This window comes from Haemaphysalis longicornis, unplaced genomic scaffold (genome assembly GCF_048455015.1).
Source record: "Haemaphysalis longicornis isolate Haplotype H1 unplaced genomic scaffold, Haemaphysalis longicornis Haplotype H1 scaffold_1, whole genome shotgun sequence".
In the NCBI taxonomy this organism is placed as follows: Eukaryota; Metazoa; Arthropoda; class Arachnida; order Ixodida; family Ixodidae; genus Haemaphysalis; species Haemaphysalis longicornis.
Window position 1 is genome coordinate 263,521,792 of NW_027526203.1, and position 24,890 is coordinate 263,546,681.

Below are 24,890 nucleotides of genomic sequence, written 5' to 3' on the forward strand. Positions count from 1 at the left end.
AAAGGCAGCCAATAGCCGCTACACCGCTGTAATGACGTAATCCCAGCGGTCGAAAAACGCCAATACCGGGAAAGAGAGAAAAATCTTTTGGGCAAGTTTCTAAGTTAGCTGATGGGCATAAAGCAGTAACTTTTGGCTGAGGTACATTGTGACCGCCTAATATAAGTGCTGCATGTGTTGGTTGATTGTGTTAGGCAAGCGTTTATTGTTTCGATAAAAGTTGAAAAAAGCGTTGCAAGGTCCCTTTAACGGCTCATAGTATTACGTTGTTGCCCCTCGGCACGGGCAGTACGCTGAAACGCGGAGCCGACAACTTTCCCGCCACCGAGTGAGCTTTTTAGGCTAATGCCCTCTCCCTCGTCATTTTAGACGGGTGCAAATGAAAGTTAATCTCTCTCTCTCTCTCTCTCTCTCTCTCTCTCTCTCTCTCTCTCTCTCTCTCTCTCTCTCTCTCTCTCTCTCTCTCTACAGTAACGTAAAGTTAGTCAGGTGTCCGAGCGACCATTACTTTTCGTCTTTTTCTGCGATTCGTCGCGGCACCTTCCCTTCACGCGACCACTAGCATCCTATCGACACGGGTGGCTTGATGCACGAGAGGCGTTGTTTTCGCTCGCGGGCACAATGGCATACCTTGGCTGCATCGATGCCGACTGTTTCGTCAGCCTGAATCGGCTGGCTGCTCGTCTCGAGTTAACACCACACCGCACGTAGCAGCCGATTTCATTGGACAGACGTGGGCCGGTCGCATGCACGCAGCCCGACAGCAGAGCGGACCGGCGAGTCGAAAAGATCTAGCGCTTGACTATCACGTGGCTGGGGAGGCTACCGTAAGTTTGGTTTTTATATCTCTGACTACACTTCAAGGGACCCTGCAACGCTTTCACTCTTTCCTTCGCGTCTGGAACCGGCGCGAAAGCTATAGTTATCGCCAGCGCGGAGCGGCACTGCGTGATTTCCTCGTCGCACCACATACGCCTTCCATTTCTGCTTTGTTTTTCTGGCTTTATTTTAAGTTGCTATCGAAAGCGGTCATTGCTGCAACTGAAGGAAAACCGGCCAACAGTCGCTACATGGACTTAGTGACGTAATTTGAACAGTCGAAGAACGTCAAGACCGGGAAAGAAAAAAATCTTTTGAGCGAGTTTACAAGTTTATCTGATGGGCATAGAGCAGTAATTTTTTGCCGAGGTACTTTGCGACCCCCTAATCTAAGTACTGGGTGCGTTGGGTGACTGCGCTCTGCAAGCATTTAAGATTTCAAAAAAAGTTGAAAAAAGTGTTGCAGGGTCCCTTTCAAGATTGTCGTGTGACCCTCCCTCCTGGGGTTTCTTTCGTGAATGTGCACCCTGTCACATACAAGGCGCCTCTATGGACTTGCTGCAGCTAAGCTTGGGCGTTTGTTCCGCTATGTACGCGCAAAAGCTGCTACTCGTGAGATTTGTGGGTTTGCGTGTACTACGCTACGGTCCGTGATTTACCTCGCATGGGAAAGTTGTTGCGTGGGTCAAACTAAAGTGTAGGTCGAAATGCCCGCGTTTTAGGCCATGGCTACGCTGAAGTAAGTCTCGTAGTAGCGTCGTCGTCTGCGGGTAAAGCTACAGTCAACGAAACTGGTGACCGAATCGGCCACATCTGCAAACAGTTCCCCGATATTTCCCTTTTTCGCCTTTCATTGTTATTTTGAAGGTTCCACTGACGCAACCAACATCTCAAAAAAAAAAAAAAAGTCTAATGGGCGTGAGAGCCTCGGCGCCTCTGGGAAACAATTAGAAAAGCGCGTTGCAGCATTTCGAGTCTTGGCTGTAAACCTTTGCATGGTGTAATATGGGCCAACTGAGAAGGTATATGTGGCACACTTCTGAATAAATTTTTAGATATGTATGCCCCCTCTCACTTTAGTGTAAAACGAGACTTCCGCTATCCGATCTTTTGAGCGCCCTCCATATAAATTAGCACTGCAGGAGCTGTTTAACACCCCTAAATCAAGCAAAATACTTCATAAAGCATTTTTTTTTCTTTCGGGGGGGGGGGGGGGGGGGGGAGGGGAGGTAGGGACGAAACGCTGCATCTGTCTGCACGGCAATCGTTTGTAGTCACGTTGCTTTGATGAATTGGCGACCGCGTTTCTGCTTTGGCACTCACCGCAACTAGAACCCTGCGAGGCCGTAATCGTTGTAAATTGCTGTGGGTAGCTCGCTTAGATCTTATAGAGCGCTGGGTGTCGCAGAATGTGCTGTATGCAATAGTATACCTCAGTCCCTGTTGTATAACTACTTCTTAAGCGCCAAAAACTACAGGGACATAGAATGCGACAGGGACACGCGATCCCTGTTGTAATCGAACGACCCTCGGCACAGGCGAAGTGGCCTCAGAAGTGTTGAAATTTGGGCAAGTTGGTACGGACTGGTATGGATAGAAACAGCGCGTCAGGCGATACAAAGGAAGAAAGAGGCAAGCGCTTGTGCTGAGAGACCACAGTCAAGACAAGGAAGGCAAAGTGAACTAGGAAACTGACCTTAGTTTCCCTTCCGCTTTCGGCAGATGCCTACCGCGCAACGAGCGAGCCGCTACGACCGCAACAAGTCTAGCGATTGTACGCCAGCTGTTGCCCTACTACCGATTGAGGCGTGCGACCTGCGGGGAGTAACTCGTCTGAAATCATAAACCGCGGTCACGGAATGTGCGGCCGTTGCAGCGAAAGCCGTGCACAGTACAGAAGACCGCGGGTGGCTTTCTAGCAGGGATAAACAGATCACATTTTGATTCCCCTCTCTCCTGCATTGCGGCGGCAGCCTAAAATAGAGAAATGTACTTCCAGCCACACAGCCCATTAAACCATATCCGTATTAATGGCGATGTTCTTACTCGGCGGCAGGGCAGGCCACACGAACTGTGGTAGATGAGGCGATAATTTAATAAGCGGCCGTGACTGCACGAACATCGGGGCTGTGCGCCTTCTTCTTCGGAGTCGGGTTAGCATGGCACAGTGCGCCATTGAAAACTTCCTTCTCGTCGCAATACTTTCCGCTATAGCATCGAAAGTACGATGCAGGGAGGCTTTAGCTGGACAAAACTGAGAGGAAGCTTGTGCTCCACAGTGCAACGTGCAAGCTTCCCGAGTGGATCATTTTAGCTCTTCTTTGAAGGTGATTGGCGTCGAGTAAATATTAGTTTTTTTTTATAAAAGTTGCAACAGGACCGCCGAGTGGAGACCAGATTGCAGCAACTTCGCGGGGAGCCGAAAGAATCCACTCGCGGCCGTCAAGCTGGCATCTTGTTTACTGAAAGGTAATGCGCGAGAGCGCACGGTTGTAACATAATACGCCCGTACGGACGAAAACAGGAGCAGACAATGCGTTGCGGTGAGTCACGGAGGCTCTTGCGCGGGCTTTCGTGCGGCAGCAGCTTTAATGTCTTCGCTGATGCCGTTGCACGCCAATACACTCTGCATGAAAGCCAACTTCCTCTGACGACGATGCCGAATGATCGTGGGTGATGGGAAAAAACGCTTTCCGTACCCGGAATCGAACCTGGATCCCTCGCGCTATGAAGCCGGCGTCTATCCGATTGCTCCATTTCGACACGGAAGAAGCGAACGCCAAGCTTAAGGGTACCGATTCGCGCCGTACACCCGGAACCCAAACGTTAGGGCCTACGGAGTCCACACCCGATAGTTGCTGTGGGTATTCTAGAAAAGTGGTGCGTACCTCCGGAGTAGCCCATACTCGCAGTGTGGGATTGGCCAACCAAAGAATCCATCACGAGAAAGCTTCGCGTTCAACCATCGTCGTCGTTAGACAGAGGGGTGCATGATTTTTCTTGTCCTTGGTGTCAGCAGCACAACGGAGCCGCCGTAGCCGGTAATGCTAGGCTTCCCTTCACCCGGTATAATCGCAAATCTGGATCCAGCATCTACAATTATGATTAATTGCATGATTTAGGCTTCCCTTGGCAACCAATAATAAACTGTATTTATTTATTTATTTATTTATTTATTTATTTATTTATTTATTTATTTATTTATTTATTTATTTATTTATTTATTTATTTATTTATTTATTTATTTATTTATTTATTTATTTATTTATTTATTTATTTATTTATTTATTTATTTATTTATTTATTTATTTATTTATTTATTTATTTATTTTCGCGCGCCGCAACCTCGTTGATTGACGCAGGATGGCGGCGTCGGAGGCCGGTTCTGCATTGCCATTTGAAGTGTACTGCATACCGCGCTGGCAGCGAGCCACGTGGTCGTGCAGTACGCAGACAGACCTTCCCGACGACAAAGGCACTCAGACCGAAGTGCAGGCGCCGGACGGCAGCAACGAGGTTCCCTCGAGCAGCGATACCGACGGGTACGCGTACGCTCTCTTCGCCGATCCTGCTTGCCGAATGTTAACGAATGTGGGACTATGAAACTGAAAAGCAGCCACTGCTTCCAAGGCGTCGTTCTGGCAGAAATGATACCTGGAGTTCACGAGAAATGCCAGCACGTCATTTTCTTTCCACTGCGCTCACCCGGCACCGAGTTGCGCCTCTTGTTGGCGCACGGGCAGCAGAGTGGAGGCGGCGACAGTACTTGCCTACCGACCCCCCTCCGCTCGCTAATGATGCCTCCGCATGGCTTCTAGTCGCATGACGTCGTTCCTGTGCCTCATCATTAAGCGTAAACGTTTGTTACTGACAAGCATTTGTTAACGACGCTTAAGGCACCTATTTCCGCAGGGGTGACTTTGGGCGCCCAGCGTAAAGTAATGCTCATGATCTGATAATTTACGCCGGTTTTCATTCTAAATAGTTTCTTGCAGTCCGCTGCTGCGATGACGGGCTAGGGGTCTTCTCTCAGCAGCGTGGTTGGCTTGCAAAGTTAGTCAGGAGGTTCTGTCGGGAACCGAGGCAAACAAACAGGTCGATTAGATCGTGAAATCGTGAATGCCTGAAGAGCAAACTGTCACCGTGGCAGCGCCAACCCAGGAATTCTTGTTAGGAAACAGGGTGCCCAGGCCTCTAGCCAGGGGAAATCTCCCAAGAGCGTCACCGCCATTCCGGAGATAAGGGTAGGAAACTTTGCAGCAGTACTCAGTACCACAGGGTAAACCGAAAGTGCCTTGTCTTTTTGGGGGGTTCGAAACAAAGCACAGCCGTGTGATGCCGTCAGCTTGTAGTCGAATGTGGCCGCCATCCAATGTTGGCCAGGGTGGCCTTTGGGCCTACGCTATCACTTCCTCGGGGTTTCGCAGTTGCGCTGCAACGCAGATAGGTAGTGGCCGTATTTTGATTTTATATGAAGTGTTGCGTTCAGCTTTCAGGGTTATACTTGCTATTTGAGATGAAGTGCTGCTGCATGAGCAGTTATCGGCAAGCCCTGGTTCGTGCATTGGACCGTATAGGCGTCCGCTAACTAGCACTGTGAACTTAGCGCTCTATAGCCTGTCGGCACATCTTGGCTAGGATAACGAAAAGCATCGACGCATAAAATCACCTCATGTGCCTATCGAAGGTATGCATACATACACAAAATCATGTATCTTATCTTCCGAATGCGGTAACAGGCTTAGCTTACTTTCAGTTACATGTGTCAGTTTCGGCGCTTTTCACTGTCGACATGTGCGTTTGTTTGTGTCCCTTTTGATTTAAAAAGCTATCCCTAAACATTTATAGCGTATAAAAAGAAGCAAAAAAGCACGGAAGGGCCAATTTTTCAAATTCATTCTCTTTCCTTTCGTGTTTAAAGCACGTGAACTGAGCCGTAGACCGTAGTTTCAACGAACCACGTAACACCCCTATTCTTCGGGAGCCACAATGCGTGTGTACCGTCAATACGATGGGAAGGTGTCCGTGAAACCCAGTGCGGCAGAGAAATTTGTCGAAAGCATGTGTGCCGGTGTGGCCAAGCGATAGTGAGGTCTGAAATTGAGCATGGCCAGCGAGTAGCGCCCATGCAGTTTACCAACTTAGCCCTTGGTCGAAGGGCGCCGTGTATACAGAGTGCTGCCTTGTTAGTTCGCTGCAGCTTCCCCTGTTTTACCCTGCCTCACTGTGACCACTGCACATTGCGCGGGTGTAATGCAGCGAGGAGGCTGCGCGGGGGATCTTCGGCTGCCGCTTTCTGCGGGGCTTCAAGTGGGGCAACCCCCCGGTTGTGCTGTCGCTGACCACGCTGGGCGTCTTCATCATCGCCCTCGCCGCCATCACCACCATCACAGGAACAGGTATCGGATGCTCTTCGCTGCGTCATTTGCGTATAGCAGATCCGCTACTGCGCGTCCGCCGAGCGTCGACTGAGGCGTACAAAATGAAACATTATGCGTGGCGCGCCTCGTATATGTAGTTGGCGTCGAGTGCGCCTAATCTGGCGCTGTGCCTTGGCAGAGGAGACCTTCTTCTATCTGGGTTGGACGGTTGGAGCGTCGCCCGCTGTGGCTGTACTTCCACTCCAGACAAACAAAAAATATTTATTCGAGGTTCTGGAACATGTTAGAGAGTCTCGGGAGGGGTAACTAAACCTGTATAGTTATTCACGACACCAAGGAAGGCATATACTAGATGTTGCTTCCACGCTTTGATTGCGCGTATTTTCGGTGTTCAAAGCCACGTAATTTTCGAACCATACTGGCGCAATCTGGCTCACTCGGACACCCAGCGAAGAAGGCAAATGGCCAATGCCGTTTCCACGATAACATTATAATGCGGACACAAACTTGGGAATTAGAGCCTGGTCATGGTTTTTTTTTTTTTTTTTTTTTGAAGCGAAGCATTTCTGTAGAATTAGACAGGTTTCTGAATTGTTGGGCATGTGGGTTCTTCAGCGATTTGAGGACTGATAACGGCGTAAACCGAAAAAAGCTGGCAACGGAGCACTGACCTCGGGTGAAATCGCTTCGTCATGCCAGGAAAATAACAGCCCCACGCGTGTGGCCATCTGATGATCATGCTCAGTGTTGCGATGGCAATGGAGCTGTCACCAATGTCTGTGGTGTATCAATTAGGGGTATTCGTGGAGAGGCGTTTCCACGAATGGGCATAATTTCACGAATTTGCGTCGTCGTCAGTCAACTTGACGCATTTGTCTTCCTGTGTTATCGTCCGGTAACATATAACTTTCTTCCCGTACTTTGGCGGATTTCCCGATCGCTGACTCTGCGACCGTTTGAAGAAAATCATTTTTTTTTCTTCAACCGGCTTAATAAACCACCTCAGTTTAAGGAATCTGACCCAGGGCTTGCGTGTAAGCCATACTTTTTTCCAAGACGCTATGCGCAGCTTAGAATCAGATATCTGCATGGTCAGAGCTGGAAGTTTAGGCAATATGTAGTCGACAGATTCGCAGCAGGTGCTCACGGTAAAACCGTTAATAAGGCAACACAGGATCACAGCGGCTGGGGCTCTAATAAAGTGAGGAAAATTTAGAAATATGCGGGGAAAAGGCGAACAAGCCTTTACCTTGAAAGCACGGGCGCTCAAGGGTGAAAGAGGACTAGAAGGCTGACTACAAAGTACAAAATGGTGGACGAAAATGAGCGATCACGATCTACCACAAAGAACGCGAAGGAAGCAGATACGCAGGTAAAAAGCGCGGGAATGAGGGGGTCAGTGGAGGTCCTACAAGCTCCCAACGAGGGTGCACGAAAGAAAGCGGGTTACTTCTTGAGGACCGAGATGGCTGCTTTATAACAAGGACCCACGTGAGCTAATACCTGTGACAGGGTGCGTCTTGAAGATGGTTTGACAAGGGTCCCTAGACAATCGAAGATTATGTGAGGGACTGTCGAACTACCCTTCGAGCTCGAAAAGGAGGCACGGAGCACCTTCCTGAAGCACTCGGTTTTACAGTTCATTTCAGCGTTAACCGGCTGCGCGATTAGTCTTGTTTGGAAAAAATCGGACGGGAGGCAGTGACTGAGCCGTCACAACCGTAGTTACAGGGTACAATTAAAAGATAAACTTGGGTCGTAGTTCAGAAAAATTTGCAGTTTCATCGATTCAAGGGGTAGCCTCTAAGATGTAATCGTCGCCCTCCGCGATTTAGGAACCAACTAACGCTCTGTGCTCCATTGAATAGGAAACTGAAGAATTTTTCGGGCCCGATTACACACCGCAGTCACAAATAACAGTTACACGAATTTTATACAGTGTCGCTTTAAAGTTCGCAAACACTATGCATGACTAGCGAAACTGAAACGTAGTTTTCAGAACCCAGCAGCACAAGACGCGAACACCGGGAGCCGAACGAGGATAGTGATTGCGCGAACAACTGAGATCTTTTTGAGTCAACTTCCTCGAGCCAGCCCCGCCGCCTAAGACATTATACACCCCCGCTACCCGCAAGTTCCTACCTACTTCATGTTGCTGAACTAAGCCGGGAAACGGTGAGCCTTCGCTGTCGGTTTTCTCGCGTGCAGTTTAAAGAGCACATGGATTTGAGGCGTCTTCTATACTGTCGCAATACACACAGTGCCGTTCATGCTGTTCTTTACGCTTGTTTTTCTACGCTTCGTTTGTACGACGCGCGCGTTTGGGTTTATTCTGCGCACGCACTTTATTTCGTCCAGCGGCCAGTACCGACGCAGCTGGACGCGTGGCGCCACCACTCGGCGCTCCCCTCGTTAGTGGAAAGAGACGGTGCATTGGACTACGCAGCCTACCGTTGTTCTTGCCGTGTTTGCGTGGTTTCTTTGAATGTTGTGAGTGGATATGTGCGCTGAAACGAAGAATAGACAGATGTGTTGGGTACTTAGATCACGACCGCTCGATAGGAACTAGGACCTAGTTCCCATCGAACGGCCGTGCTTAGATGCACTAACGGGTACGCAAACTTGTCGGACGCTTCTAATGTTGGGTATCGGCTACATTAACATGAGCACTTATTGCAGCGATCTGCGCTTGGTTCCACCAGATCTCAATGCGACTATAGCTTTTAGTATTGATATTCATTTCTTCTTAAATGCACTACGGCTACGTAAACTTGTTGAACGCTTCAAAGGTTGGGTATGCGGGCTGCATTGACATGAGCGCTTTCCGCAGCGCTCTCCGCCTGGCTCCGCCCGATCTTAGTAGGAATAGTACTATATATAAGTATTAGTATTCCTTTCTGCCACTTTAAATTATTGTCGGTTTCCACACCGGGATACCTTGATGCTTGTGCTTTGAATAGAAAGGCAGTTACGTACGAGTTACCGTGTTGCCGTGGGAACGTCGCGGCAGTTACACTTAATGCAACCATGAGCTTTGGGCCTTCGGTTTTTGTGAGTGACCGCACGGGAGCCGAAGGGCCGAAGCGGAACTCCGCGTTTATATTGGTCATATTATCAAGAGGTGAAATAATTCAACCACCCTACAGCCCAAGCTACAAAAAAAATCCTCTCCCCATTTTACCCCCTGCGTGGAATAAAGGCTGGCACCGATAGGTAAAAAAATGTGGCAGAGTGTTAACGTCAGCCTGCGTTTTTAAATGGTTAAGCATTCTTTGCCGAGTACCTAAAAATCGTGCAATGCCTTGTGAATAAACCAAAAATGCGTGACTAGTTGCCTCAAATAGAGGTTCATTAGCCCCAGTCCTCCAGCACAGACGCCTTTCCGACACGCTGGAAGCAGTTTTGATTTGGAGAAGGTTCATGGACGTGTGAAATAAACAGAAAAATCATCCAGCCCTCCGTCTAACGACAGAGATGGTGGAACGCGAAGCTTTCTTCGGGCGAAATCGAATGGGAAATGGTCAGTCAAGGACGTTGCGACCAAAAGACCAAACTGCGTGCTGGTCAAACTCAAAGCTCATATAGTCAAAGTTTAAATCCAGAAGGAAAGCAAGGATTCCCTCACGAGAAACCTTTGCGATAAAACCGTCGTTATACGGAGAAGTGCGTGATTTTTCAAGCGTAGGTGGAGGCTTGTGGTAAAACGCGCCTGCGCATTCACTTGAGAAACTCAGGGGAGGTTTTTAACACCCCCCTGTCTCTCGTCATTCAGCCATGCAGTAATTGTTTTTTTCTTTTTTTTGAAAAACCGTTAACCAACTAGCCAGCAACCATTGTAAGTCTTATTACAGGCATAAAGCACTGCTTTTCCACGACAAGCAGTAACGTCCTGATGGTATGCGGAATTTATTCTTTAAACGATTCTTGGTGGCTGTAGTAAACGTATTCGTCAGATATTAAACACATTTATAGAGTAATTAATGAAGTTACGTAGCGTCGTCCATCAGAATTCTTGTTTTGGGATAAGTCTTAAAAGCCACCCCTCAACTTCGTCTTTCGCTCGTGCACGACGCCGCTTCGTCATCAACTCTAACGTCCAGCGCCGCATCATTCTTGCATCGGGTGCACGCAACGACTTTGCAGTAGCACTTAGCTGCAATATATTCCTCGATGCTCCAAACTTCACGGAGGCATGAAAAATTTGCACGAAGGAACGGACTTGAATTTCCAGCTTGACTTCCAGCTTGGCGCGTTGAACGTCGTCTGCTATTTGCAATTACTCAGTAGTAAATAACCCAGATTGCATGCCTCGTAAAGGTCGCCTCTACTTTCAGGTTTTACCGATCTGAAAAAAGTCCTTGTGGTTATCTACGCTTTGCAAGCCGCACCGCAGCAGAACGACAGAAAGCCATGCACAAAAACGCTGCGCTGACCGCCACCGGCATTCCACTGACGAGCGTTTCGCCACGGGCGGCGCTTTTGGCTGAAGTGACGATAGGGCCTGCTGCGGTGCGGCTTGCAACGCGTAGATAGATAATCACAAGGACTTTTTTCAGATCGATAAAACCTGAAAGTAGAGGCGACCTTTACGAGGCATGCAATCTGTGTTATTTACTCACATACTCAGTAATGGCAAATAGCAGTCGACGCTCAATGCGCCAAGCTTGAAGTCAAGCTGGAAATTCAAGTCCGTTCGTTTGTTCAAATTTTGCAATGCAGTTTGGCGTATCGAGGAATATATTGCATCTAAATGCTCCTACAAAGCCGGCGTGTGCAGCCGATTCACGAATGTCGCGGCAATGCTGCGGCGCTGGCCTTTGACAGTTGATGAGGAAACGGCGTCGTGCTCAAGTGAAAGACAAAGTTGTGGGGTGCCTTCTAAGATTTACCATAAAACAGAATCGGGATAGATGACGCTCCGTAACTTCATTACCTACGGTATAAACGTGTTTCAGCCTTCGGGAATCGTTTACAGAATAAATACCGCATGATAGAACAACGTATTGCTTGTCGTGGAAAAGCATTAGTTTACAAGACTTGCAATTGTTGCTGGCTAGTTGGTTAATGGTTTATCAAAAAACAATACCTGCGTGACTGAAGGACGAGAGACAGGAGGATACCAAAAACCTGCCTTCAGTTTCAGAACTGAATGCTGGGGTCAAGTTTTACAAGCGGCCACCTTCGCTTGAAAAAGCATGCACTCCTCTGTCTAACGACGGTGATGGTTTATCCCAAAGCTTTCTCGTGTCGGTTTCCTAGGTTGCCTTATGGATTTAAACTTTGACTAGTTGAGCTTTGAACTTGTCCAGCACACAGTTTAGTCTTTTGATCGCAACGTCTTTGTCTTTGACCTGTTTTGCACGAAGAAAGCTTCGCGTTCAACCATCGCCGCCGTTAGACGGATGGCTGGATGATTTTTCTGTTTAATTTTGCACTTCCATCACCCGTCTCCAGATCGTAGCTCCTTCCAGCGTGTCGGAAATGTGTCTGTGCCGGAGAACTTAAGGTGATGCCCCCTATTTGAGGCAACTAGTCGCGCGTTTTTGGTTTCTTCACAAGGCATTACTCGATTTTTTTAGGTACTCAGCCAAGAATACTTTTAAGAAATAAAAACACGGGCTGAAGTGCAACATTTTTTAACTATCGGTGCCAGCCTTTATTCCGCGCAGGGGGTAAAATGGGAAGGGGAGGGAGGATGGTTTGTAGCTTGGGTGGTTGGGTGGCTGAATAACTTTGGCTCGTGATAAAATGACCACTACAAACGTGGGAGTTTCGCTTCAGCTCCCAGGCTCCCATGCTGTCACTCGAGAAAACCGAAGGCACAAAGCTAACGGTTGCAGAAAGAAGGTGTAAACTGCCGCGATGTTTCCACAGCTACACGGTAATCGATTTCGTACGTAAGTGCGTTTCTCTTCAAAGCCCACGTATCGAGGTATCCCACAGTTAACGTTGGCGTGGAAACCGTAGTCATTGAAACGAGTGAGAATAATAAGTTGTAGAAATGAATACTAATAATAATAGTTTTATTTCTACTGAGACAGCACGGAGCCAGGCGCAGAGCGCTGCAAGCTCATGTCAATGTAGCCCGTTCCCAACCTTACAAGCGTCCAATAAGTTTACGTAGCCGTTAGTGCATTTAAGTAGAAATGAATAATTATAACAGTGGGTTTATTGATACTGAGATTAGGTGGAGCCAAGCGTACATCGCTGCAAAAAGCGCTCATAGCATTGTAGCCACCCAACTTTAGAAGCGTTCGACAAGCGTACGTAGCCGTTACTGCATCTAAGAACCCAACACATCTGTCTAGACTTCGTTTCACCGCACATATCCGCTCCCACAACCACCAAAACATTCAAAGCACTGAAGCAAACACGACAAAAACAACGGAAGGCTGCGTAGTCCAATGCACCGGATCATTCCACTAACGAGGGGAGCGCCGAGTGGTGGCGCCACCCGTCCAGCTTCCCGGTCTCAATAGTCGGCGCATCTTTGCGCGTCGCGCTCTGATGTACGTCTATAGACCTGAGAGCGCGACGTCACAAAAATGCATTGCCGCTGTCATCGGTAGCGACTGCAGTACAAAATAACAAAGTAGCGAGTAAAAACTGAAATACAAACGCCATACAGTAATGACACAGTAAAACAAAGGCAACTGAGTCAACAACATGTAATCAGCAGCAACAGCATGCAAAAAAGCGTCGTGTGCCGAGATAGGTGACATGTTCCCATTGCGGAGCATTCGTGACTCAAGGCTGCGAATATCTAAAATTCCCCCAATTTCCTTACAAATATCAAGTGCGTACGTCTATAACCAGGAAATCGAATAAATATTTGGGCCATCTTGTTGGGAAACGAGTGCCAACAGTACTCTCCACAACATAATGCGAACAACGCGAATACATTAGCGCGGGTAGGCCAGGCGTGCACTGGCTCGGGGATCAAAGGTCGTGTCCTGTTCGGCCCAAAATAAAAAAGTTTATGTATCAACTAAACCGAAACGCCACTCAGCTTCCTCCCACTATGCCTAGTATAAAACACTTTCACCTGCTACTGCCATCGTTTGATGAAAGAAATAGCTCATTTATATGATCGAACTGCGGAAAATGGGAAGGGGGCATAGTGCTCGTGTGCATGTTCGGGATTTCATTTAGGGGGAGGGTGATTACGATAAGCTCGAGCTCCTATCGTTGTGTCAGTATTTCAGTTTCTTTCTAACTTTCCAGTCTTAGCGGAAGTGTAGCGACAATTACCCTAAACTATCTAAAAAGCAGGGGCAAGCAAAGCCTCAAAAGGCTATTTCTCCGTTTTCGTTTTCTTTTTTGAATTGCAGCACTGTTGATGAGCATGTCTGTTCCCAGCCCCTTTTTCACCAGTGAAGTTCGCTGAAATAATCGGACTCATTTAAAATTTGCGCCATAAAATGTGTTATGCCCTGAATGATGCTGAGAAATCTGGATGGCGCTTAGAACTTTTGCGCCACTTGGGGGTCTGCATTTTTTCATGGTACGCTGCAGTCAACAACAACAAGATGGAAAACATCGAGATGCTACACGACGTGCTGGAGAAGGAAGACGCTGTGGACGATGCCACATCTGCAAGCGCAGACACTCAAGGTGAGTTTTCTATTGTTTTCACCACATGCTCCAGGTAGATATGCGCAGCCACTTTTCGGCAAAGGGGGGGAAGGGGGGGCGGGGTGCTTCTTGTGGAGCAGGGCTTTCGGGTGTACACGATGGAGGGAGAGACCTGCGCCTGCATCCAGCGCGTCTTACAGAGGGGCTCGTTACAGGCTAACTCCCCGTTTGTTTTTTGTCTGCGTAAACCGCAAAAAGCCGCTCCCGCGCGCGTCTTCCTCACTTCGGCGAACTATCTCATTTCGGTCACCTGTTCGGGTCTGGTGCTTCATATTGTACAGAGGGCAACACCCTTGTCTATAACACAAGTTTCATACTTATAGCCTTATCTTGCCTCGGCCGAAAAGCGTTTGAAGAAAACTATTCTGTCATTATGAAGTCTTGACCATATATTTTGACCTCAGCGTTTTTTGTGACAAGTTTGAGCCCGCAGTTTTGAGAGGTAGCCAGTTCAAGTTGAACTCAGTGTTAGAAAGGGTGTTGCGCTCTGTACTATAAGATGGCGTACATTGCCCCTGAAAAAAAATGTCTTCCGTTGATGCATGTGTTTTTAGAAGTGAAGCTGTCTTTAAGGAGATCGGTGTAAGCTTAACCTTTGTAATTAGGCTTTCCCACGTTGGGTATTGCACAGTGAAGCCTACATACTCCTAACGCTGGCACACTCTCAGCTCCCTTCGGTCACCTGGGCGCCTCTGTCGCCTCACGCTTGGTATAAGATTACGTCTAGTGCCGCCTGGAAGATGTCTTCCCATCAATGCATTTGTGCTTAGAAGGGAATTCGCCTTTCGGGGTTCGCAGTACGCTTGGTTTTTGTAAGCTGCCTTTCCCGCGGTATTTGTTGCACAGTGAGGCCTACTCACCCCGCTGAACGTTCCCGGCGCGAAGGCGCGGACATTTGGGGCCAACCAATAGCCCACAAACAGTCCGCTGGTCATCCACCTCCACAGAAAGTAACGGCACTGAATTTTTGACGCGCAAATACCACTAGGTGTTTCCGCGCAACTTTGCATTCGAGATGCTTCAGCAGTGTTTCCGACCACGATCAACCTTCAACGCTAACACCTTGCGATTCAAAGCTATAAGCCAGGAAAATCGTCCCGTCCCTCAACGGCTTATATGTGTTTCGCTTCCATGCCAGTAAACATTACGGCCCTAGCCCATACGTTATTTCTGGATTCTATAAACATTTTGCAGTCGATTTGCTTCTAGGCTTCTCTGACTCGCCACGGGCTAAAATTACGGCATCTTGTTGTAAGAAAAAGACAGGACATCTACGCTTGTGTGACTTAAGACGTGGGCGCGACAGTATGCGGCTGCGCGGTGTAGCTGAATTTGAGCGACGGCAATGCGATTGTTAGTGCTTGTTTTGATCCCGGCCGCGGTGGCTGATTTAAAAGCGAAACGCCCATGGGTCGATATTTCGGCACACGTTAAAGATCCCGATTGATTGATTATGGGATTTAACGCGTTGACGCTACGCAGCCGATGAGGCGCACTGCAGTGGAGCGCTCCGGATTAATTTTGACCACCTGGGGATCTTTAACGTGCGCCGAAATCTCGAAAACACGGGTGTTTTCGCTTTTCGCCTCCATCATAAAAGCGGTAGTCACGGCTGGGAATCGAACTCGCATCCTTGGGCTAAGCAGCACAACGCCTTAGCCACTGAGCCACCGCGGTGGGTCGTTAAAGATCCCCCTGAGGTCAAAATTAATCCGGAGCCCTCCACTGCGGTGCTCCTTATAGCCCAGGTGTAGTATCTTCGGCGCGTTAAACACCACAATCGATCAATCCATTGCTTGTGTTTCGAAGTGTGTATTGTGCGAGCACAGTGGGGCGTCCAGCGCTAAGCTGGGTGGCGCCCTCCACAGCATGGAAGACAAAGCTTGCGGCGGTATCCGGGTGGCGGGATATTTGAGAATTCCTGCAATTAGGTCTTATTTAATGGACATAATTTCTAATTAGAGACATTTTAGTTCGCTTGTGTTTATAATGTCTGCCTCGCATTGGTTTTGAACATCGTAGCGTTACTATTCACAACCATTTGTAGCAGAGTCAATGACCTCTTGGCGACAACATGGCTATACGGCTACAACAGAAGTGCATCGAAGCGAGCTATAGCGCAGCGGCGAGAGAACGTGTCCAAGCCTGGGGACGTTGTGGCGACGATGAGACTTCCGAGCCCAGCTTGCCGTTTTCACGACTATGCGCAATAGGAACTGGCTTCTCTGCGCTTCTGTCGCATCCATGTAAACGAGACGAGGATCCCTCACTCCCCCTTCATCTTTACACCAAGGCCAGTCCCATCTCCACCCCCACGGCCGCTGGATGAGAGCGCACGCAAGGTGCGCCTTTCATCCAGCGGCCGTGCCACCCCACTCCATCCTGGCGCAGTGACTGCGCTCGGACTTGCGAGCGCGGACGTGACAAAAACTGGGTTCGCTGCGCTTTTGTTGCAGCCATGAAAAAACAGCCTCAGACTTGTTCTGGCGGCCTCGTTGCCATTTACGCTTAGCAGTGGTAACGTCCTTCCACGGACGCTTGATGACAAACGGCTAGCGCACACGGAAAATCGCATAAGCCTATAACGCTGTTGCGGCGTTAACACCTAAAACCTTCGGTGTTCATCGCTCAGCAGCTGTATGGGCCTAGTACCATTTTTGAGTGAATACATAATGCCACCTGAAGCGGCGGTGACATTTCCTTCATCCAATAAAACAAAAAAATGTAAAGAAATTTCTATTCAGGCTTCATTATGCAGGCCTCAAAGTCCAGCCGAAGGGCAGCAAATGCCTGTTTATTGTATTCGTGTAACTTCCAAAACAATGATAAATATCTGTGTAATGAGATCATTCGGAGTATACCTGAAAATATTTCTGAAAGCTTTCAATTCGCCGATAAAAGCCGAGGGCAATGCACGCATTACCTTAAAGTTCCGAAAGAACGGTGAGAACGGCGACCCAAACTACAGAGGTATCAAGTGGAAAATACGGGACGGGCGAACTTTCCGGTCAGGTACGAGAAACTAAAAAAAAGTATCCACACCGCCAACCAAAACTGCGGAGATACGAGTAAAAAATCCGGGCAGGTTGTGTCTCCCTTGTTCAAAATCGTGACATCGGCGGTGTTCGCGGCCGTGTTAAGTCTTCGCGAAGGAGCTCCCCGGGCTTTCGAGGGTGTCGAAGCTAGCGCGATTTTAGAGTGAGCGATCTTTGGGATCTCTTAGTAAATTAAATATTTCATCCCTAAAGGAGGATTGGCGCGTTTTCGGGGGAGGGCGTTCTCTCGGAACTTCATGGTAGTCTATACGACGCCGCTGCGTACAGCGCACATAATTCTCTGAGAAAAAAAATATGAAGGACAGAAGGCTGCGTATTTGTATAACCTACTTGGCGTGCGACAGGTACGACAAATGACGGGGATGCAACAGAACAACGGAACGAGTTTTCGGCATAAGTTAGAATGGGCATCAAAATATACATGAAATATCCCACCGGTGATATGCGTATATCTTCTATTGTACGTAATCATTACGGGGAAAAATATAAAAAAAATCATTGCTTTAATACCGCAACACAAGCACGATAAGGGGTTACGAAACGCAGCGAGACGGCACTATACGTATGAAAACTGCAGCCATAATCGGGGAATCGCATCTAGTTTCATTGGAAAGAAGCGCACATGTACGAGCCCTCCGCGAACTTGTAGCTTGCGTATCTTCCACAGTTTCTTCCACTCGTATCTTCCACTCGTTTCCATAGCAAACGAGTGCAAGCTGATCTTATTGCAAAAAATGTTGGCTGACATAAACAACACCATGAACGCAACTATGGACGCTAGCATGTAATTACATGGACGTGGCGAGAAACTTTTCTTAGCCTCAAAGCAATCTGCATTATGTCCAATTGTTGTAAGAACGTTAAAGAAACTTTTTTTTTTAAAGCGTAGCTCCCGCTGTGCGCCCTACCACCTAACGGCCCGTGCACATCGAGCAGTACAGAGGAAACAAGGGGTAAATAAATGTATGGGGGATCTCTCGAAGTCCTTCGCACACGAAGGACGTGTGTATCAACGAATAAACGCCGTAAAAAAGGTATGAAGCCAGATTTTTCTCTCAGTCGAAGTAGAGCTGTGTTGCGGAACACTTGTTGCTATTTTTTCTCACGCCTCTTACCCCCTTCAGGCTGTTTGAGGCGAGCCCACCGCAATATTCTTAGCCGAAGGTATGGTAAAATTTAGAAGTCTTGAAAACGGAAAAAATTATCGCATCGTTATTCCCAAAAACGACACACTGAAATTGCCAGAGTCGTCCTTGTAATCAACGGACCAGATTCTCAACATGATACGTAGAGTCTCCAACCGAAGAAGAGGTATGAAAGAGGACGACACATTACGTCTGGTGCAGGCCTTCGTGATATCAAGAATAACATACGCAGCACCATACCTGAATCTCAGAAAGGCAGACACCGTATACCTAGACACTTTAATCAGAAAAGCGATCAAACAAGCCCTGGGGATACCGCAAAACTCAACAGCGCGACTTCTGCGCATGGCAGTCCACAACACGCTTGACGAGCTAGTAGAAGCCCACCTTTCGAATCAACGAGTTCGCCTCAGCAAAACGGACGCCGGAAGGGCTGTACTTAAGAAGATAGGATGGCAAGAAGCGCCACACGTCACGGAGCGACAAGTCCCAGACCAATGGACTTCACAAATCGAGACCAAACCAACCCCAAAGAACATGGACCCCAACAGAAACAAAGGAAGAAGGGAGGCGAGAGTAAAAGCAATTAACAAACTGTTGGAAGAAAAGAGACACGAGGGAATACTCTACACTGATGCTGCCCTGCCCAAATTCTCCAACAAAGCAACTATAGTAGTGACCACAAGAAACGAAATAGTGAACTGTGCATCATTGTACACCACGGAGCCAGAGGAAGCGGAAGAGGTCGCCATAGCACTGGCGCTAACGCAACCTGGTACAGCGACAATTCTCACGGACTCAATGAAAGCCTACAACAGATACAGAACAGGACGGATCTCATAAACTGCCGCCAAAATCCTGACAAGCGGGAAACCCCCGGAAACAAGAATTGAACTCATTTGGGTCCCTGCGCATTCCTCGATCGAGGGCAACGAATTCGCCCATCGACAGGCCCGAGACTTAAACCTTCGGGCCACAGAGGAAACGGAAGAAGGGATGCACCCAATAACGAAATATGCAGAAATCCTCAAACATTACAGGGAGAACAGAAGAAGCCTTCCGCGTCCTCACCCTAAACTATCTTTGGAAGAACAATCAATATATCGACAGATACAGGCAGCCTCTTTCCCACACCCTCTACTCCTGAACCGCATGTTCCCAATTAGATACGCAAAAGAATGTCCCCTATGCTCAAAACCAGGCACCCTGGAACACACCATCGGAGAATGCACAAAACTCAAGTCCCCCCCAATTCTTGTTGACTCCGTCAGCATAGAGGATGAGCGATGGGAGATCTTGCTGATCAGCTCCGCCCTGGAAGACCAACTTCGGCTGATCAACAGGGGCCAGGAAGCTCGGGAAGCATATGGGAACCTGGGAACAAGGAACCACTCCGACTGAGCTAAAATAGCTCCATCGCAACCCTTTTTCTAACAATAAAGTCTATTCTCTCTCTCTTTCTCTCTCTCTCCTTGTAATCATGATGATCACCAGAGATGTTCTATCTGCAGTGAAAGACGAAAGCTTCCGCGCATCCCACCGTTCACCCCTTCCTCGTTCAGAAATTTTCCATGGTCTTCAAGCTTGATTGATTGATTGATTGATTGATTGATTGGTTCGTTGATTGATTGATTGATTGATTGATTGATTGATTGATTGATTGATTGATTGATTGATTGATTGATTGATTGATTGATTGGTAGTGGTATCCCCTTTGAAACGGGACGATGACAATTCATCTTACCAAGAAAAACTAATACAGTCGCCGACCGTTTTTTCGGACTCGAGGGGAACTGCCGATAAGACCGAATAATCGGAAGTCTGAAAAAAAAAGGATTCAATGATTGATTGTAGGGTTTAACGCGCCGACTCAACGCAGGCGATGAGGCGCGCCGTAGTGGAGGGCTCCGGATTAATTTTGACCACCTGGGGATCTTTAACGTGCGCCGAAATCTCGTACACACGGGCGTTTTTGCTTTTCGCTTCCATCAGAAAAGCGGAAAGGATTCAATAAAAAAAGCAATGTACCCTTTTGAGAGCATCGTGGACCTAGAATTGTACAAGGCTAACTTAAAGCCGGATTTTTGTCATATCAGTCAGGTTGTAGCGGTGCTTCATTACCTGTTTGCAAACTTTTATTACCTTGCGCTCAGGCTCGCGTGTAAAAAAGCTTTGGAACGTCCTTGTGCGTTTACTTTTCATATTTCTGCGAATTATCCCTTTGGGTTCGTCTTGTTTGTTTTGTAACCGCGCGTGGCCGATTCCGGTTTCTTATCTGGCGTGTCAACCGGAGCGCCCGTTTGCTCTTTTAAATGCATAGCATTTTAGTAACTCACAATGTCACGCGGCGTTCGGCCTAGTCCGCAGCCAGGCCACTACACTATAAAAGAAACAACAGTTTCCGGCGCCCGGATTCGAACCCATGACGCCGCGGGCGGAACGGCAAGTGCCGGGCGCACTACCGATTGAGCCACGCAACCAACACGGATTTCGATGCACCGATAGCGCCTTATATCCTTCACTCATTTATGGTTTGTTTCGAAAGCGCCATAAGTTGTCACGCGCCTCCGCAAGATGGCGACACAGGTTCCGCGATCGAGACTATGATCGAGAGACCCGCCATAAGTTGTCACGCGCCTCCGCAAGATGGCGACACAGGTCCCGCGATCGAGACTATGATCGAGAGACCAGCAGCGCTGGTCGCGTCTCGTGCTGCCGGGACGCCCCGCTGTAGCCCACCGCAAATTTGATGACGTGCAGCGTGTAACAAGAAAACCAACAACCAATACGTAATCCATACGACTTGCCGGCGCACCCCCTCGGAAATGCTGTGCATTTGATCGTGCCCCTCGCGAGGGGGATGCTTCTTTGCCCTTGCCCTCGTAGAGGGGGGACAGGCCTCCTCGCCTTTTTTTGTCGTACGTCCCGTCGGGCAATATTGTTTGATATGAAAAGGGTGCCACCTTGTCGCCAACTTGATTTTTTGTTTCTTCGACAGTGTTCTCGATCCCATTTCCATGTATCTGAAATTAATAACGTTCCGAGAGTAATGCATGCATAGCAAACGCCGCGCAACTCACTTTATTGACGTTCATCTGTGCACGTAACACTGCGGACTGCTTCTTCGACGTTTGTGTTTCATTCTAGTCTTCTGGAAAACAGGAGCTCGCTAGCTCGATGCGTTCAGAAGTTTTGCGTCGTTCTTGGCTACGTGGCAATATTCTGTTTACTCCGTGTGCTCCACATCGCAGCGCGAAAAAATAAATTTTTGTACGCTGGACCACGCTCTTTTGTCTCCCTTGGTAACACTGAATTTTTTTTTGCGTGTGATAAAATCAGTTTTATTGATCTTTTTTCGCTTCCTGTTTTTGCAAGGATTGCAAAGCGTGGAAGCGGAAGACACATGGTGCAACATATATCTCATCGTGTTTTGATCCTTCGCGTTTCTGCAGCGTTTTTAGATGTTCTCAAGTATGTACCCGCTCATTGAAACGAAAATACTGTTGGGCTATCTTTTTTAGTGTTCTGTGCATTCCAGAGCAATCAACGGATTCATTAAGCGTAGTCTGAACGACGCGTACTTGGTTTCTTTCAGTTTTTTTTTATTGTATTATTGATAGGCCCGCAGCAGTCCGTGACTACACAGCAACCGTATGTGTGGTATTTACAACTTTGCTTTAAGAAAAGAAGAAATAGAGATTTAAAAATCCGAAAACACGACGGCGCAGCGCTTGTACGTGCCAGAGCACGCAGAAGCCGTTGCCGTTCGCGGTCGAAGTCTACGGTAATTTACTACGAAAAATAAAACCCCATTGAACGCAGGTGATGACTGGACTATTCATCGCGAACTACTATGAAACATCCCCCTCGCGAGGGGCACGATCAAATGCACAGCATTTCCGAGGGGGTGCGCCGGCAAGTCGTATGGATTACGTATTGGTTGTTGGTTTTCTTGTTACACGCTGCACGTCATCAAATTTGCGGTGGGCTACAGCGGGGCGTCCCGGCAGCACGAGACGCGACCAGCGCTGCTGGTCTCTCGATCATAGTCTCGATCGCGGGACCTGTGTCGCCATCTTGCGGAGGCGCGTGACAACTTATGGCGGGTCTCTCGATCATAGTCTCGATCGCGGAACCTGTGTCGCCATCTTGCGGAGGCGCGTGACAACTTATGGCGCTTTCGAAACAAACCATAAATGAGTGAAGGATATAAGGCGCTATCGGTGCATCGAAATCCGTGTTGGTTGCGTGGCTCAATCGGTAGTGCGCCCGGCACTTGCCGTTCCGCCCGCGCCGTCATGGGTTCGAATCCGGGCGCCGGAAACTGTTGTTTCTTTTATAGTGTAGTGGCCTGGCTGCGGACTAGGCCGAACGCCGCGTGACATTGTGAGTTACTAAAATGCTATGCATTTAAAAAAGCCATCGTTGGCCCAACGGCTGGTAAAACGAATGTATGCGCGTCTGTACACACGCACACCTACGCGCGACTAAGTCCGCCTGTATTTCCGCCTGTATTTCCGCCAGGATCTTCTCCTTGTTCTTCAAGTAATCGTAGACGGTTTGCTTTGAAACTGAAAATTCCAGAGTAACTTCGCTTTGCGGTCGGCCGCTTTCAACTTGACGGATAATGGCAGCTTTTTTCTAAACCGTGAGTGTCTGGCAGTTGCCTCATTACTTTGCAACCCCGGATAGCTCCTGATGGCGCCGTCCCGACGGCGCAGGTAGCCGTGGTGGCATGGGTGGTGTCGGAGGCATTTCAGAAAATCCGTCTTGGCACGCCAACCAAAAGACACAACGGTACACAAAGCACAGAAAACGACTGACCGTGACCACCGCCATCATGCGCAAACACATACGGGCCTCTTCGATTTTTACAGTTTTGTTAGTCTGACAACTCCCTTCTGTTGTACCGTGCCTCCGCCAGGTGGCGACGCGGGCCCCGTGAGAGCACCAAAGGTAGTGTGTGAAAAATCGAACAGCGTGCTGTCCGGCGTCCGAACTATCGGTCGTGGATATACATGTACATACTTCAATGGGACAAGTGGCCGTGCTGCAAAGGTGTCCTAATAAACAAGCGTGTCCGAATTTTGAGCGTCCGAATAAACGGCCGGTGACTGTATGTCTATGGGGGTTGACAGCGCACAAAGACGACGACAAACAAGGAAAAAATGACAGGACAAGCGCTGATCAGCGCTTGTCCTGTCATTTCTTACTTGTGTGTCGTCGTCTTTGGTGCTACACCAACTATCCCACCAAGCCATCCTGTATGTCTGTTTTATATGGTAGTGCTGCTCTGAGGGCAGGCCCAAAATACTTTTTTTTTCTTTTGCAGGTGGTAGCTGTCCGAGGCAATATTCTCCTGTTTCTCGTCCACTATCATTCTGTTCTTCTTTTAGTCGCCTCGACATCTTTGAAGTTAACTCCGTCTATTCTACCCTTAAATCCTAGGGGTTCTGGAAACGGAATCATTCCCTCTTGAAGATTTGGATGGATACACTTACATTCTAAAACTATGCGCCGCATAGTTTGTTTCTTTTCCGCAGACCACGCATACCCCATCATTTTCTGTACACTTCCCCACAAAACTCTTAGTTCTCAAGCAACCTGCTCTAGCCTCAAAAAGCAAAGCACTGTCCTTGGAATTATCATAGAAATATTCCTTTCTCATGTCCAATTGCTCTGCCCTGTACATCTCTAACGACGTTTTAGCTTCAATTTCTCCCCTCCGTTTATTCGTTTCTATTTGCCTTGCTTCTTTTTTGGTCACCTTGACTGTCTTTGATTCTCCACTGTTCTTTCCGCATTTCATCGTTAGCCTTGTAGTTTTCCTTAACCACTGCGTGTCCACGCTTTTCAAGTATAGGTACCTAAACATTTTAGCTGCCCACCTACGTTGATCCATTGCTCTCAACCTCCCCTCAAAACTTATTTTACTCTGAGCCCCTCGAACTCCAAGCGACACCCAGCCCATATCTTCTCTCTGTACTGCTTCGTTAGTTGTTTTACCATGTGCTCCTAAGCTAGCTGGCCGGCCTTTCCCTCCCCCTCGTCTCTTCCCTCGCTGGTGTCACCGCGGCTTGTTTCATCAACTTGCTTATGCCTGCTGCCACATGTTTTGCCCAACTTGCCTCCCTTTTCGTGTTCACCTGAAGTAATAGCACATTAGTTGGCCGTATACGCGCTTCTATACCCGTGTGCGTGATGTTTAATTATTTTTATTTGTGGCTGTTTGGGTTGTTCAATTTTAGAGGCCGTTCGCGAGGCGTCAAGTTTCTGTCTCCATAAGTGAGTGCTGTAAGCCACACTGAGCGCATACCCCTTTCTTCAGTGGCAGAGGCGGTTTGTCGAGATTATTGGGTAGTTGGGTGGATGAACTCCGGGCTAATTTTTCGCTGCATACATTTTGTTGTAGTACGGGTTATGACTGCCTAATGGTGTCCACGATAAAAATATTGAATATTCCTACCTTATTATACGCAAAAGGCTTCTACCACAGCCTGGCCATTGAACGCCATTGCTAAGCTTTCCTTGCAAGATCATCGTAATGAACCCTTTTTTCAACTCAGGCAGAATCGGTGAACAAAACGATGTCGTAAGTGGAACTCAAGTTGCGGAGGTATTCCGCATCCGCCAATATCACCAGTACTTCCCGGTATTAGCCCCAGAGCAAGGTGCAAATAAAATAACTTTAGGTGGACTGTGCATTTTCGCCTAAAGCCCTTACCAATCTGAAACATTTCGCTTTTCATGTTGATCGTACTGCCGTCGTACACTACTTATGGCATAGGAAAAATTTGTAGCAACTTTAGTTGCAGCGCGACCAGGGGAATTGCTTCCCAGCCAACCGCTTCTTA

General features: G+C 48.2%; 1 protein-coding gene across 1 annotated transcript in view; it reads left to right on the plus strand.

The window, feature by feature from the left end:
* Positions 1 to 710: 710 nt before the first annotated feature.
* The window catches only part of LOC144169533 (uncharacterized), a 42,151-nt gene continuing 17,971 nt past the window's right edge, over positions 711 to 24,890 (plus strand). Inside the window, exons 1-4 of the mRNA XM_077698750.1 lie at positions 711 to 827; positions 4,182 to 4,361; positions 6,079 to 6,218; positions 13,716 to 13,814. Coding sequence (XP_077554876.1) covers positions 4,183 to 4,361; positions 6,079 to 6,218; positions 13,716 to 13,814 — 418 coding nt within the window. The 5' untranslated portion in view covers positions 711 to 827; position 4,182. The remainder of the gene's footprint in view (positions 828 to 4,181; positions 4,362 to 6,078; positions 6,219 to 13,715; positions 13,815 to 24,890) is intronic.